The sequence below is a fragment of the Crocuta crocuta genome, unplaced genomic scaffold, assembly GCF_008692635.1.
Source record: "Crocuta crocuta isolate KB4526 unplaced genomic scaffold, BGI_CrCroc_1.0 scaffold274, whole genome shotgun sequence".
In the NCBI taxonomy this organism is placed as follows: Eukaryota; Metazoa; Chordata; class Mammalia; order Carnivora; family Hyaenidae; genus Crocuta; species Crocuta crocuta.
The window spans coordinates 1,697,992-1,714,397 of record NW_027530222.1 but is presented as its reverse complement, the minus strand read 5'-3'; the positions used below and the strand labels follow the sequence as shown (position 1 = coordinate 1,714,397).

Here is a 16,406-nt window from a genome sequence, read left to right as displayed (position 1 = left end):
GCTTCCCACCTGCCCCCCCTTCTCTACTGTGTTTCTTTCTTTCTCTTTTCTATAAAATACCTCAGGTTATTCTAACCTTCCTCATGTACATGGTGGCCAAATCTGTTACCATCCTGGCCAGCCTGCTATGGATGCACTCAAAATTGAGCATCAAAATTCCTATATTAACTGACTTGCTGGTTCAGAATTTACTCCATTCAAAGCTGTCTTTCTATTCAAAGTTCAGTCTTCTCTGTTAGATTTTCCTCTTCCCTTTCTCCTTCCTCCTCATAGGATATATTTCTATTTGGATGAATCCAAGAACTGTCCTCATCTCTTCTCAGCAATAACCCCCTCTGCATATCCCCACATTGATTCATTCAGCAGATCTTTATTGGGAGCCTACTGCAGAGAGGGCCTTATTCAAATTGCTGGGGACACACGGGAGTGAAAAAAAAAAAACCAGACAAACAGCTCTGCCTTTGTGGAACTTATACACTAGTGAGGAAGGCAGATGATAGATAAAAATAAATGATGTAGTTCATTAGAAGTGGGTCAGTGCCCTGGAAAACTAATATAACAGGATGATGATACTTAGGAGTCCTAGAGATGGTTTCTATTTTAACTGGGGAATGGGAGGAAGATGAGGAAGAAAAGCAAGGGTTCATTTTTCCTCCTCTTGGTAGCTTAGGAGAAAGCTGGTTCCAACAGTTCTGAGTTTTCTCAACAGTAGAAGAGGCTGATTCCAGCTACTGGCTCCAGAAGCTCCCCTGACAAGGCCCCTTGTATGACCAGTGTCTTAGTCTGTTCAGACTGCCATAACAAAATAAGATAGACCGAGTGGCTTATGAGCAACAGAAATGTATTGCTCACAGCTCTGGAATCTGTGAAGTCCAAGATCAAGCTGCCAGCAGAGTCAGTATCTGCGGAGAGCCTGTTTTCTGGTTCATAGAAGATCCCACATAACCTCACATGGTGGAAAGGAGTAGGGAACTCTGTGGGATAAGAGCATTAGTCTCATTCATGAGGGCTCCATCCTCATGACCGAGGCTCCTCCCCAAAGCCTCACTTCCTAATACCAACATATAAATTTGAGGAAAGGTGGGACGCAAGCATTCAGTCCATAACAAGGAATTTCCGTTAGTATAAGGTTGCATAAGTACCCTATCCATCTGTAGAGCAGGCTGCTGAAGCTTTGCCCATGGTGCGTGCAGACCATCCGTGCCCGACCTAAGTGACAGGACAGCAGGAATTTGAGGTGTACTCTACCTACTTCTCTGCCTACACATCATCCCCCCAGTAAAGTCTGTTTTCTCTCTGTACTACAAGACAGTAGTGATGTATGTCGGTGACTCTTTTATGGGGCATCAAGGTAATCCTCATTGTGAAGGTAACGCTTGAGTAAAGACAAAAGTAGGAAGGAACAGCCAGTGCAAAGAAAGGAGCACATATGACATGACACATGCAATATGGCCAGAGCAAAAAGACAGGTAAGGGAAACTAGGCCATGTGCTGCTTTATGAGACTTTAGCTTTTAGTCTGGAGGAAATGAGAAACCACTGGTGGACCTAAGCAAAGGAGAGACATGATCTGAACCTTAAGTATTAATAGGATTATTCTGGCTTCTGTGTTGACAAAAGACCATGAAGAAGTGGGAGACAAGGTAGAAGCCTTCCTAGACCAGAGAGAAGTCTCATGCAGCCCCTCAGCTGAGAGGTGGTAGCAACTTGGACCAATGTGTAGCCGCATAGGGTGATACATTTTGGAGGTGTTCTGACAGGATATTCGCACCAGACGTGAAATTGAATAGCAAGAGGAGATTCAAGGATAACTAAGGTTTTTGAGCTGAGCAAGTGGAAGACTGGAGGTTTTTAAGGAGAGGCTTAGATGGAGCCTCATGTGTAGTCCTAGCATTGTCAATCCAAAATGAGTAGTTGCCCTATCTCTGTATCATTTCTGTATGTATCTGTCTTTTCACCAATCTGGAAGCTCTTTGGAGTCAGATGCTCTGTCTTATTTGTTGTATCTCCAATAGCACTTCATCACAGTACTCATCAGTAGTTGTTTAATAAATGTCTACCGATATTTTTTAATGTTTCTTTATTTTTGAGAGAGGGAGAGAGAGAGAGGGAGAGACAGAGCACGAGTGGGGGAAGGGATAGAGAGGGGGAGACACAAAATTTGAAGCAGGCTCCAGGCTCTGAGCTGTCAGCACAGAGCCCAATGCAGGGCTCGAACTTGTGAACCGCAAGATCATGACCAGCCAAAGTCAGATGCTTAACCAACTAAGCCACTCAGGCACCCCTCTAGCAATTATTTTTAAAGAGTAAGGATTTAGAATTAAGCTCATGTTTTGATAAATTAGATGTCCATAAATAATCTGAAATTCCTAGAAATGTCAAATGATCTAATTGTCCGTAAAAACAGGAAAGACCTTAGACTCGTTTTTTTTTTCTTGATACTGGCTTTCTATACTTACACAGTGCAGTGTGGAGTACAAAGTAGCTGTTTATTTTTTTCCAGTAATCCTAGTTACTGGAAATCTAAGTTTCCCTTGTTATAACTTTGGATTTCAGGTAAAGGGAGATTGGACCATTTGCCAGAAGTCAGCATTCAATGAAATGAAACCAATCTAAATTATTTAGTGTTTTTCAATGACAATACATAAGGTATACAATAAACACTGGCAGGAGATAGGGGAGGAAATCTTTGGCACTATGTCTAAGGTATGGATGGCTAAGTTCTAAAATAAAACCAGGTTAAGGACCACAAATTTAAATTAAACATTGATTAAATTCTCAGCACGCCCTCTGCTGCTAGGCCATCTGTAGACAGCCTCGGTAAAAAGAACCTACTGGACCACGCGTCACAGTGTCCCACATAGGAGCATCATCCTCTTCCAGGCCGCTGCCAGGCAGCAGACTGAGATCACTGCACTGACAGTACCACCATTGGTGCAACCGGCTGATATCTTTACTGACAGCTTCTTTTTACATAAGTGACTGTGAACACTTGTGGTGGTTACAGCTTAAAGCTGAGTGTGACGCAGTGTCCATCTCCTAAAATAATTAGCAAATGCTTAGGGTCATATTCAGTTATACATTTAACACATGATTAAGTGGTCATTCAAAAATACTTTGTGATTTGATAACCAGTACCTTAAGGAAGAGTGTTGACTGAGCTTGACCTCTACTCTGTATACATTTCAAATGTTGCTGAAAACTGAGTAGATTTTCATTTGCTCATCAATGTGAATAGCCTAATCAAGGCAGAGCTAAAACTGCAAAGCAATGTTTCAGTAGCCTTGACCACAAAGTATAGGCATCAAATATCACTTCTCTAGCAGTCTTTATTCTACTACAAATTCTGTAACTTCTTTTCTTAATTGATATACTTCTGTGTTCTGTGGCTCTGTTTTCTCAGTCAAGTCTCAGAACTGAATAATATTCACTAATGATTTGCCACTTGATTATGACTATGCTGATAGTTTCTGTTCCCAGTTTATTAACAGATAACTTCTGTTTCAGTTAGAGAATTTTCATACTTTAGGTTTTGTTTGTTTAACTTGGAATAGTTGATAAATAATATTTGACTGCGTTCTTAATAATTCCTAATGAGAAATATTAACTCACTAAAGTATGAGCTATTCACTTCTAATGCCCTATCAGTGTTAGCTCAATTGAGTGCCAGGTGTCATGTGAAAAATAACCAGAGAGACCTGCCTGATTGTGTTGGTCTCTCTCAGTAAATGTCTCCTTTGTCTGTGCTAATAAGGAGCTCAAAGTGTTTGTGGAAGGAGGTAAGTTAGGTCCTTAATTTAGGCATGCAGTTTATGAATATCTACTTCAATGTTAACGCTCTCAACATAGACTTAGAGATATGAATAACAAGAGTTGTTTCTCTCAAGCAGCTTCCTGGAATGATGTGGTGTACTAGCAGCCAGTATTATCTATAATACTAGGTGGTGAAGTGAATATTAGCCCAGGAAGTGAAAGGGATGGGAGATAATCATTTACCTCCACGTTGTCATTCGAATACACTGTTACTCAGCTCTTTCTAATTCCATTCCAGGATACGCACCCCTACCTACCAATAATTCTTAAATTAGTGACATCTTGGTATGAGAGAAGGAGTTTGATGAAGATAACACGTATTTGTATACGTGTCTAGAAATAGGTGGGTGTGTTCTCAGTAAGGATGTAAATATGTTTCGCAGGTTAAGCCATTCTCCAAAAAATTTTTTTAATCAAATACTTTATTCTGACATCATTTACATCTAGATTTAAACCCATACTTTCCAAGGGAAACAGGTCTTTTAATACTCTTGTCTCTGTAGATGCAAGACATTCAGATGCTCTTTTGACAGCTTAAGAGAACTAAGGACCCAAAGGCAGTGAAAATTACTGTATAGGAAGAATGGCAACAATAAGTCATGCTACAATGTGTAGAAAACTAGAAAGCATCCCTACCAATCCTTAAAATATTTGGCTGAGAGCTGTACACAGGGTGGCAGGAGAAACTGATTAACCTTTTACCCCTAAGAAGATTCCTCGGGCATACAGTATGCTTAATGCCAAGAGACATACAGTACTTAATAGCTGTTCGGCATCTCAGAGAAAATTACAGTTATTGTAGAAATATCATTGATAGATTATGGTTCCCAGGGATCCTGGGGAATAAAACCTGAAAATATTTCATATTCTTTTCTTTGTGTTGTTCTGCCTTTTGTTGGAAGTCCTTTTGAGCAGTTAAGTGTGCAGAAGATGAACTAAATGAATAGGAGGAGGAGACATAAGGAGCTTGCAAAATTAAATACCCTGCTGAGATACTTGTCCATTCGGCAACTTCGGGAGCTTAGCCCTGGGCCCAACCCTGTGGGGAAGCAGAAACAGTGAAAGAGTTATAGCCCGTGCTCTCCAGAAGCAACAACTAATTGGAGATAGAACACAGGAGCACATGCAGTAATTCAACAGCAGAGCCATGGAGTGCCGCGATGTAAGTGCCTCCAGATGACTAGAAAGAATGGGGAAGGGGACAAGTGTTGTTTGGATTGGTCATGGAAGACTACAGGAAGGGGACAAGGAGGTTAAGGTTAGCAGAGGCAAGGTGGAGGAACAATATTCCAGAAGGAGCAGAAGTTTGGAGTTGAAACCAATACTGAGGGCCTTGGCGTGTATGCCTGCCCGCTGGTCTAGCGGAAAAGAATTTATATGAGAAAATGATGGAAGATTTGGTTAGAAACACAGGAAACAGCCAGACTGTAAATTGCCATGGAATTCAAGGCAAGAGTTTGGATTTCCTAATCTGGGAAAAGGAATGAGGAATCTCTGTTTACTGTGGGTAGCTGAGAGGCAGTATTTCAAATCCTGGGAAGGATGGAAAGAATGTTGAAGCAAAAAGACGCATCCACAGCCAGTTGTCTTAGTTTAGAAATGGTGTAAGGTTGGGGTGATGGAGCTGAGAATTCAGTGAAGAAATAACTTCATGTTTCAGAGGAAGAAGAGAGCGAACCAGAGGAGACAAAAAGCACACTGACTTTGCAGGGGTAGTTTGCAAAGAACATGAGAGTCATTGAAAGCAAAATATGGAGGGTTGAGCTAGATTACGGGGAGGAAGATCATGACTGTGGTTTCAGGCAGATTGCATCAGAGATAGTGGTTGTCCTTCGTGGCAGCCTCATGAAAGTATCTGAAATCACAGACTGGAATTCAGATGAGGAGCCAGGGCCTATCTTAGCATCTGTTCCATTCACTGGGGGAAAAATTAGTTTCAAGTTAAGCCAGCAAAGGAGCCACAGCCTCACCCTGGGGGAATCGCTACCATTTCAGCTAAGATTGTAATATTTTAGATAAGATTGAGGAAGATTCTAATTGTAGCTATTTGACATGAATGCCAGTGTTTATAAGACTTTTAGGGTTAGATGAGAGAGGTTGTGCATCTGAAGCAGATTCAAGTTCACTCTGCATCGTGAGGCATTATCCGTATCACTTCAGGAATGTTAGATATTTTAAAATTAGAGACAGGTTATCTGATGTAATGTAGCTCCCTATTGAGATTATTTAAATTGCATTAAATTGTGTTTTCATTGATTTCTTATATCTTCCTTTTAGAGCTAACTTATCTCTTGTTATATTTCAGACTGCTGACTTAAATTATCTTCATTAGAAATTTTGGAGAAATACAGTCTTCCTTTATTACTTTATGGGTAAATAGTCCCAGAAAGATAATCAAGGATGGACACTTAGAAAGCAGTTCAAGGAGAAAATTCTAGTACCTGCCAGAAGGAATGTGTGGAATGGGGGGTTCTAATTTAAGCTCTCATAAACATGGGCTAGGGATCTTGCAGATTGGCAACATACAGTTAGATGTGAGCCACTTTTCTCATTAAATTAGAGATGACACCCCTCTTGTCTCTCATAGTGTGTATAACATGATCTTATAGAAATTAAACCAGTTATGTTGCATGGCAGTAAATGAATTGAGCAGGTTGTAAAATTAGTTGTAATGGCATGCATCACTGAGTTTTGAAACAAAAATAATGTGATGTGGAAGATGCAATGGATTAGAAGAGAGCCTTGATTCTCAACAAGGATATACTTCCGGGTAGGTTAAAAGCAAATATGTAAGGACATTCACGAGGAGAATGTCTTATATGAGGGATGCATAGTCCATGGTTCTAAAAGCAGCTGAATCTCCTCCATTTCCCATGGCCAGTCTACTTAAATAGGATCTGAGTATCCCCTTAATGAGTTATTACTGTTCTCAGGTATCACAGAACCCCTTTCTGACAAGAGTATTAACTTTGGGAGAATTCTGTGGCTCTCCAATAAGTCAGTGGCCTGAAAGAGACAGACTATATTGCCAGATTATATGGACCCATTCCGCTTTGTTTAGCCCACTTTCACCTCATCCTTGGTTATAAAAACTTCTTCTTACAATTTAGATTAGGTCCAGGTACAAGTAACAGAAATCCAAAAACCGTTGGTTTAAACAAGATACACGTTTATTTCTCCTTCTCATAAAAACCTGGAAGTAGTCAGACCAAGGCTGTGGGGAAGGGTAGGTCACCTCTCCCATAAAACCTTCAGTACCCCAGCCTCCCTGAAGCTCACGAACTGCCATCCTTTCTTCTCTTGGACCCAGATGGTAGCTTTTAATATTCCATACAGCGGGATAGAATAAACAGCCAAAAAGAAAGGTGAGTGCATGTGCCAGCTGCCCTGCCAGGAAAGGCACCACAAGCCGCCTCACACTGCCCTTGCTTATATCCCAGTGGCAAGAACTTAGTCATATAGTTGCCTAGACCTGCATGAAGACAGAGAAATGTAGTCTTCCTTTTAGGCAAGCATGGCCTGGCCAAGTAACCTATCACAGGGATGAAGGGGAGAATAAATATTAGAAGAAAATGTATAACCATACCTTGCTTTTCCTTTGCAATGGCATCATGGTATTAACAGGTAGAGTTTTATAAAGTGCCTATGGAGGTACCTAAAGCAGAGTGCTAGATGCAGAGCAGTGAGGCAGTTAAGAGCCCGGACCCCAGTGTCATACTGCCTAGGTTTGTATCTAGGTTGTTCTAAAAATATCAGGGGAAAGTGATAGTAGTACCTTCCTCTTTGAATTGTTGTGATGACTAAATTAAATATTGAATATAAAACATGGAGCATGGCATTTAACACTTCAGAACCATTTGATAATCATTAGCTTTTATTATTAAGAGTAAAGTAAAAAGCTTCTGAGGGTAGAGTTTTTGCATAGAACTTTTCCATACATTCCCCAAATTTCCGGATGTATTTACTTGTCCAGATATGGTAAGATTTGAAGCAATTTACATTTTATTTGTGGTAATAAATTAGCACGTGCACGCTTGGTTGGGGGTGGTCTCTAACAAATTGTATGAGTGTTTTTCTTTACTTTTCTATGGGCTCTGCATGTTTCCTTGACCCTACTGTATAGGTTCGTTCTTCTTTATATCAGTTTTGATGTGAAGCATATTTTACATTAAGAATTAACAGGCTCCCTTTGTCCACTGGTGTAGCAAAGTGGGAATTATGTGTCACCTCAAAAGAAGGCCATCCTCGGATGGGAGGGGTTCAAAGATGGCACCATGGAGTGGGTATGCTGTGTTCACCTGTAAAGGGACAGACAGCTCTAAATTTCAAAACTAATGTCAATCAAAATGTAAAAATCTGGCTTGTCCTTCATTTAGAAATGGTGACAGAAGTGGGTGAAGGCGAAGCTTGATACTCCAAATGTGATGTGAGCATTTTCTTAGGATTGTAGACAACGAAATAGCTGTGTTGAGATTTTTTTTGCCATTACCTAAATTCTCTTTTGCTTCTCTCTTTTTCTTTCTTTCTCTAAGCCCCTTCTCTGTTCTGTGGGTTTTCTTTTGTAACTCCTCCAGACTACAGCTTTGTTCCCCCTTCTTCTACTCCTTTCTGGTCAGGTACTGCTTTACTGCTTTTATATGTCTTTTCAACTTGCTTCTGTTTGCAAATAAAATACTTTGACTTCTGTGTGTGGCTTCTCATGTAGTTGCATCTCCTCACAAATAGTCCCTAGAGTCCCATTCCCACCACACGGTTACCTCTTCTCTGTCGTAAAGTCCCCGTTTGTCATGCCATTTCACTCTCCTGGTTGTGTGTGTGTGTGTGTGTGTGTGTGTGTGTGCGTGCGCTCATGTTACGTATTTCCATGAGACATTTTTTGTTTGATCTTTGTGAGCCCTCGACTTGAGGGCTGAAAGTAGAAAGTTGAGGCATTCTATAAAATCATTAGTTTTCTTGAGGACCAGAAATCTTAGTTGAGAAAAGCCAATGTTTACTTATTCCCATTAAGAAAAGAAATAGAACCCAACTTTGTCTCCAAATATAAAAGTTAAAATATATTTCATGTTGCCTGGAAGGAGGACTGTGCCCATCTGTGCGTGGGCTTTCTGGTCTTGATTTCGGTCATTAGTCTGAGAATTTCATGGCTGTTGATGTGACATGTAGGGGAGTACCTTATGGCTAGGTCAAGTTGTTTTCTTACAGATTTTTAAAAATTAACCTGTAAGTCCCAATAGAATCATAATACTTACTACTAGAAAGACCTTGGAAGTCATCTGGCATAGACCTTTCATTTTATAGGTGAGAAAAGTGTGGCCTTGAGGGTTAAAAGACCTGAACAAGGTCGCACAGCTAAGTTGATGATTGGTTTTTCCGTCACAGGGGTGTTTTTATGTGCACCAGCTCTAAGAGTAGTGCCCCAGTAATGGGACGGTTTTCAGTAAGAAAACTATTAAAGTGGTTTGTGTCTGAACAGTAAAATAAAATGACCCATTTTTACTCCCTTTACAGTTCTGAAATCTACAGCATTGCTATTCGTTTATCTTATGATGGACACCTGGAGACTAAAAAAAATTCTGTCATTGCAGAGCCCTGAATAATAGGCTTGAGATCCCTGTCTCCACGTGGGCAGGCTTTTCCAGGGTAATGCAGGTCATAACCACAGCTGACTTGGCACCGGGAACTGTTACAAATACAGATGCATGGCATTTCCCACTTGTTTTTCTTACACTTATGTTCCTCTCCCATTTAAGTTTTATAAAGTCCTACCATTCCCAGGTGAGTGATTCTCAGAATCACTGCACGTATAATTGAAAACACTTTATAACCCCAAGGAGCAACAGGTAGAGAAGTTAATATGAAATGTGTTATAAAACACTAGAGAAGAAAAAATGTGCAGCTTGAACAGTTTTTCTTTCAGGGCAGGGTAGGTTAGGACAGGGAGTAAAGTTAGCACTTCTCCTACCATTAAAATGGGGGAAAAAAGCTGAATATAAAAAATGAACACCCTGACATTTTGTTTTTTAGTTCATTCCTTCAGTAAAGGTTTTCTATACCTACAGTATTTGTTTGAAAGAAAAAGGATAAATTGATGGTGTTTATGCATTCTTTCAAGTGAAACCTGATTGAAGCTTCTTCACATAGTGAAATTCTATATGAAATAACAATTGAGTTTGTCCCCAGAGAGGTTTAACCAAAAAAGGCTGGTTGGGGGAGGAAGCGCCTTTTAACTAAATGTAATGACATGGACCCAATAGGAGAATTTCAGAGCCAAACATTAAGCTGTTTTGAGTCTTAGTTGGAGAGATTAGGAGATAAAAATGTAAAGCTTTGTCCTTAGAGGTTCTAGTTAGAAATAGATTATTGTGCATCAGTGAGAAATTTATGCTGGTAATTTTAGATTTTTTTTTTCTTACAAAAGCTAGTCCCTCTTTTGAGGTTCTGACAAAGAATGAAAGAGAGCAGCGGTTCTTTAAACTTCATGAAATGAACTTGACCACACCAGATTGAATTGAAACAGCAACTCTGCTGCTTTCAAGCTCCTCTGCCATTATCACTAGTCTGTAGTGAGATCATGGCTGTGCATTTGGATCACATCTATAACATTCATCTGATTAGGTTCTGGTAGTCACCGGACCGCAGATCAGTGCTGACTCACCATCATTTCTTTCCAGTGCTAAGTCCGAAAGTGCTGGGCATTGCTGTCGCTCGGTATGACTTCTGCGCCAGAGACATGCGAGAATTGTCCTTGCTGAAAGGAGACGTGGTGAAGATCTACACGAAGATGAGTGCAAATGGCTGGTGGAGAGGAGAAGTAAATGGCAGGGTGAGCTGGCCCTCTCGATGTGCTTGTGTGGGTGAAGGAAGGGGACCGGGCGGTCTTTGGCACCCACCATGGGGCTAGGAGAAGCCTTCATCCCACAGAGCCAGGGCTCTGGAGAGTGGTGGCATTCCTCACTGAAAATAGGCACTCAAGAAAAAGATGTTGAATGAGTACGATCGTGGCATAAATAAAGTTCACCTAGGCAAGTTTGATGGTTTCCTATTTGGAAAAGGATTGAGGAACATTTCCATTCTTTTTAGTCCATAAGCCTAGAGCATAAATTTTATGTGGAATATAGAATATTTACAAGAGTTGCTGATCTAAATTGGAAAGAATGGGACACGGTGCCCCTGTCTTTGTAACCTGCTCTATAGCAGAAATGGGAAGCGTTAAATAGTAGAGCCCCTTAGTACACTTAATTTACATATTTGTCTCTGTGCTAACACATTAGAACACTCTTTAAGCTTCTTTTATTCCTCTGTTTCCATCAGTCATTCTGTCTGGCTTCTAGGGCAGTTAAATCAATCTCCTTTACCTACAGTGGCCATAAAACCCCAGCTTAATCGGGGTGTTATAAAAACTAAATGCTCTGTTTGTAGAGCCCTTTGAAATGCCAGATGCGAAGTCATGTTGCTATGTTGGTTGCTTTTCCTTTTTAGGTGGGCTGGTTTCCATCCACATATGTGGAAGAGGATGAATAAATTCCACTCCAGTATTACACCCTGCACCAGAAATTTCAGAGAAGGGATAAACAGAAGCCTGCGCAGCATTGTGAATTAACTGAAGTGTTTAAGAAGCCGCATTTCTGGCTATTCAACATCCTCCCTCCTTTTCCCCTCCTAAGTCTTAATGCTGGGATTTCTAAAGATGCTGGTACTGACAGATTAATGGCTTGCCTAGAGCTGTGCAAGAAACAGCCTGCCAGTCTGTCATTGTCGGGGACCAGAGCACAGCCAGAAGCTTCCCCCCCACCCCGAAAGAGCCCTGCAAACACATTGGTTCATATTTCTTTTTACCACGTGCGGTCAGGCACCATGAACGCCAGCTATCAGTAAATGGTGGACACAGATTTACTTTCTTCTCACGTGCCATTCACCAGAATCTTTGATGGTACAAAGGAGCAGAAGTTTAATTTTGCTTTTCCCAGCATGAGGAAAAATCAGAGTCTCGCTTTTTGGGCAGCTTCCTGGAAAGGTCCAGCACTACTTGTCTTAAATTGTCTCACAAGGTGACTCATCGCCTGGCAGACACTTTCACCCCCAGATGTTACTCATGATAAAATAGAGGAGGCAAATGCTCAGGTTTGCTTCATAAGTGATCTATCTCAGAAGGGTTTTAATTACTCATTTGGTGTTCTGATTATATGTGCAAACTTTATATAAAAAGTACATAAAAGAGAGTGTCTTCATATTAAATTTTCACAACCTTCATGATTTCATAGGGTCATTTTGGAAATGTATGCTTCACTTTATGAAATAATCTTGGCTGGGTATGTTCTTGGTAGTTTCAAGTAACCTGGGAAAGGTGGCATTGTTTACAGAAACAGATCAAGGGCTGTACCTGATTGTAAATCATTCTATGGAAGCAACATCTATTAACATAAGCTTCCTACCCCTCCCCGCAAAAGACATATTTGCTGGATCTCACATTTCCCTGGAGTATTTACAGTAACACCAGTAACTTTGCCAAGGATTTTGGAAGGGAAGCACAGCTGGGTCCTCTATGCATTTCGGGGACAGGAGGGTCACTTAAGACTTTTCTAGCCTTATTCACTGTGAGCTCCCGGCCTTTTACTAGGATCTTCTACCTGCAGGCCCCTTGGGGGTGCGTGTTAACTGGTAGGAAGATCAGTTTTTCAGTGCATTTATTTGGCCAAGCCTTTACTTTTTATGCGAGGAGTTCAAATATGTTCTTTCTGGGACATACAGAGTCCTTAGTCAAGACAGCCGGGTTAAAACACTAACTTGGCCCTTTCTTGATGAAATATTTTCTCCATAGCAGAAGTCTTGTTCTGGCAAGATTCAGAGAGTGTTTCATGTTTGAAGACAACAAAACAAAACATTAGAAGCATTTATTTAATAGAGCCAAATGAGGGATATTTCAGCTCTGAAATTTTGGATCATCTCTGAAATGAGGTAGGTAGGTGTAGCCTGCCCTCTCGTCAGCCCGCTTTCATGCCAGAACTTGATGTTCAGTAGACGTGTCCCCCCTCAGAGACCCTTGTGAGCCAGGACTTCTCAAAAGATAGATTCGGGACCTTTACCTCAGAATTATGTAAACTGTGATTGTGTTTTAGAAAAAATATTTGCTAAAACCAGTTAAGTTTTTGTATATGTGTAAATGATCACAAAAATGAATTTTATAAAATGTTCTGTACAGTAAAGCTATACCCTCAAGGTATACTCTCGGAATGGATTCTTTCCTATGAAGTCTTACCTACGATCCTATGTCTCGGTAATGTTTTCTCTGTTACTGTCAGCCAAATGTTGTTATGGAGAAAGTCACTTCACACGAACGGAAACACTCCTGTGTATAGTACTGTTTTGTTTCTTTTATTGTTATTTTAGCCAGTAGGCTCCCTCCCTTACAAATGGTGTTTGGTCTTCCTGTTGCATTTCATAGACCTGGGGGTTTCCTAGCAGAGGACATTAGAGCCCCTTTTCATGACATTACCAATTACATCTTTGTCTGTGTTTAATACTTTGTATTGAAAATTTTAAATGCTGCGGATTTGTGTAGATTTCTAATACCAAAGACAGAAGTAAACGTTTTTTTTCCATATGCTTTGTCTTGCCTGTATGCAACCATTGTGTAATATGGTGAATTAGAGAGGTATTTTACTTTGTAATATTTTGTAAATATGTCAATAAAATAAATAGTTACTACTTGCGTTACATTGATTTCTTGAGAGTTGAAGTGTCTATTGAACAATTCCATAATTCAACATCTACGTCATAAGCAACATGGGAAGAGAAGCCCTGATTTTGATCAGATTTAGCTCGGGATTGCTGCCTAAGTTATGAAGCTGCAAGCCGTGCTCAGTAGTTGCAACTAATACCTACTGAAGTGTTCACTGTGTGCCACACACCGTTCTAATTGCTTAATGTGGGTTAACTTACAACAACTCCAGAAGGTAGAACTGCCGTCTTATCTCCATTTTTCAGATGAAGACATGGAGGCATCAGGAGAGGTTGCAACTTGACCCAGATCACACAGCTGGTGAGTATCAGCACTGGACAGTCCAGCCTCAGAGCCCGAATCGCCACTACTACCATGCAGAAACATGTGCCTGTTCTTGCCCTGTAATGCAAAACCTCTAACAGATATTTCCTAGAGAGACTGTGTCAGAGATTGACTTTATTTTCCATCTTGATTCAAATTTTGCACAGAAAATAGCAAACTGCTAAACCAAGAAAGGCATGGAGGCAAGTTTCCTTGGGCAGAGCAGGCCTAAGGATTGTCCTCAGCAGTGGGGAAAGGCTGGCTCGGGAGGGAGTGGGAGCCTGTTCTCTCTAAGGGCCGGGAAAGGCTTGTTCTGGGTGTACACAGTAGTAGTGTGTGCTTGACGTCACCAGCACAACTGTGCTCAGAAACACAAAACCCCCAGATTTCCCTGTGGTACAGTGTGTTATCCAGCTCTCATGCTCTTTACTCAGAGAGTCTCTGGTGTCTTTGTTGTATCTCTTCGACATATTAACATTTTGTGTCTCTTAGGCCTTCTATCAAATTGTTACCACCCTCACCACCATTGAGAACTCCCCCATCGTTTATTAGTTAACATGGGAAAATATGCTTTATAACATTCCTGTATTTTGTCTTCCATCAAGTAGTTGAGGTAAAATATGTGGATAATGAGAATTCATCTCTTGGTGGCTGCTCTGTTCTATGTGACAGCCGTATAGAAGAGCAGTGAGAGCTGGCCCCAGACGTCAGACTGCATATGGGTGCACATCCCATTCCCGGCCACACACGGCCTCAGCCAGTCAGTATAACAACAAACCTGTTTCACAGGATGGCTGTGAGACTCAACTGAAGTCCTATCTATAAAGTGAAAGTATGCCTGACCTGTCCTGAACCATTTTTGTCATCATTATCATCACTGTTGTCATCAGATGGATTTGCTGGCAACTTTGGGTAGTCGCCATATGAATTCAAAGGATTCAAAGGAATCTTTGAATTCCTTTAACATAATTTAGGCTCATTGATTGGATTAGGGAGCATAACTCTGCACATTCTAAGTTAGTCTCTCCAGGAAGGAAAGTCAACCATTTGATATCACAGGAAGACTGGGAGATTTAGCATCTGTCAGATATGGGTTCAAGCCCCAGCTCTGCCATTGACTCCTCTGAAATCAATTTTCTATGATAAAGCGATCATTATAAGCATCTGAGGGGCTGTTAGAAGGACAAACCATAACATGTGAAAAAGATACCAACAAACTGCCTGCGACATGGTAAGTACTCAAGGAGTGGTGGTCTCCTTCCCTTATGAATGGTGAAGTACTCAGGACCCAAGTCATATACTTGAAGCTTATTTTGAATATTGGAGCTAATGCTTTATTTCATAGGCATGGTTTAATTTTGAGCAAATTACAGATGGAATAAAAGGTGTGTGCTCAGGAAGATTAATATGCATGCCCACAAACAATCTCAGAGGCTGAGTTTAACAGCTCCACATTATTTTCACTAGGAAAATGGAATTTTCACCCAGCTCATAATCAGTTAGACTCAGTCCATTAGTCACTTCATTTCTCACTGAGACTAGTTTTCTGGGATCGGGTAGACTCTGGTTAGGAATGTTATATACTCACATCTGGCAGCCTTTGAAGGCACCTTATTGTAAGTAATGGACAAGTCCCAGAAAGATCAAAAGGGAATCCTGTCCCTAGTTAGATGCCATCAATTAGGATTGGGGAAATAGTGACAGAAGACATGCACAAAATTTCTTTTAAAGCATTCTAGACTCTGGTTCTGTTAGAAAGTTCCAGAGTTTCTAGGCACAATGCAACTGTGGTCGGGCCCCCTCCCTAAGTAACGGGCGGGGGGAGCCTCAAGGCAAACTGGCTACCTGGCTATACATGTACATGACATCCCTCAGACCTTGTAACATGAGACCATTTAATCAGACTGCATGTTTTGCATGTTACCATATTTGGGAGACAAAGAAGTAAAAAAATCTATAAAACAACTATGCCATGTGGCATCCAGGACTCAGTTCTTTGGGTACAAACCCAACTGAGGTGTGCTGGCATGAATAAAGTTGCACCCTAGAAAGAAAAGCTTCGGTGTGCTGACTCTCTGTGCAAGAATCCTGCTACATAGCTATCGTATCCCAGATGTTGAGAGGCCTCGGTACAGAAAAAGAAAGTACACAAGTCTCCTCATGCCCTGCACTTCATTTCTTTTTTTCTTTTTTTATTTTTATTATGTTTATTTTTGAGAGACCAGGCACAAATGGGGAGGGACAGAGAGAGGGAGACACAGAATCCAAAGCAGCTCCAGGCTCTGAGCTGTCAGCACAGAGCCCAACACATGGCTCAAAATTCAAGAGCCGTGAGATCATGACCTGAGCCGGAGTCGGACTGAGCCACACGGATGCCCTGTGCTTTACTAGACATCAGGGTCCATGTTGAGTCCTGAGCTGGGGGAAGTTGAACTCCAGAATGGCTGGTGTGTCCAACCCATCATCTGCTGGTAGAGCCTTGTCCCCTTTTCCCAACCATGTGACCCTGGGCAAAGCACACAAGGTCTTCATCTCTCAAAAGGAAGAGATTA

General features: G+C 41.1%; 1 protein-coding gene across 1 annotated transcript in view; it reads left to right on the top strand.

The window, feature by feature from the left end:
- The window catches only part of VAV3 (vav guanine nucleotide exchange factor 3), a 349,649-nt gene extending 336,127 nt beyond the window's left edge, over window positions 1-13,522 (top strand). Inside the window, exons 26-27 of the mRNA XM_077765552.1 lie at window positions 10,484-10,635; window positions 11,292-13,522. Of these exons, the coding sequence (XP_077621678.1) occupies window positions 10,484-10,635; window positions 11,292-11,333 (194 nt within the window). The 3' untranslated portion in view covers window positions 11,334-13,522. The remainder of the gene's footprint in view (window positions 1-10,483; window positions 10,636-11,291) is intronic.
- The last annotated feature ends 2,884 nt before the right edge of the window (window positions 13,523-16,406 follow it).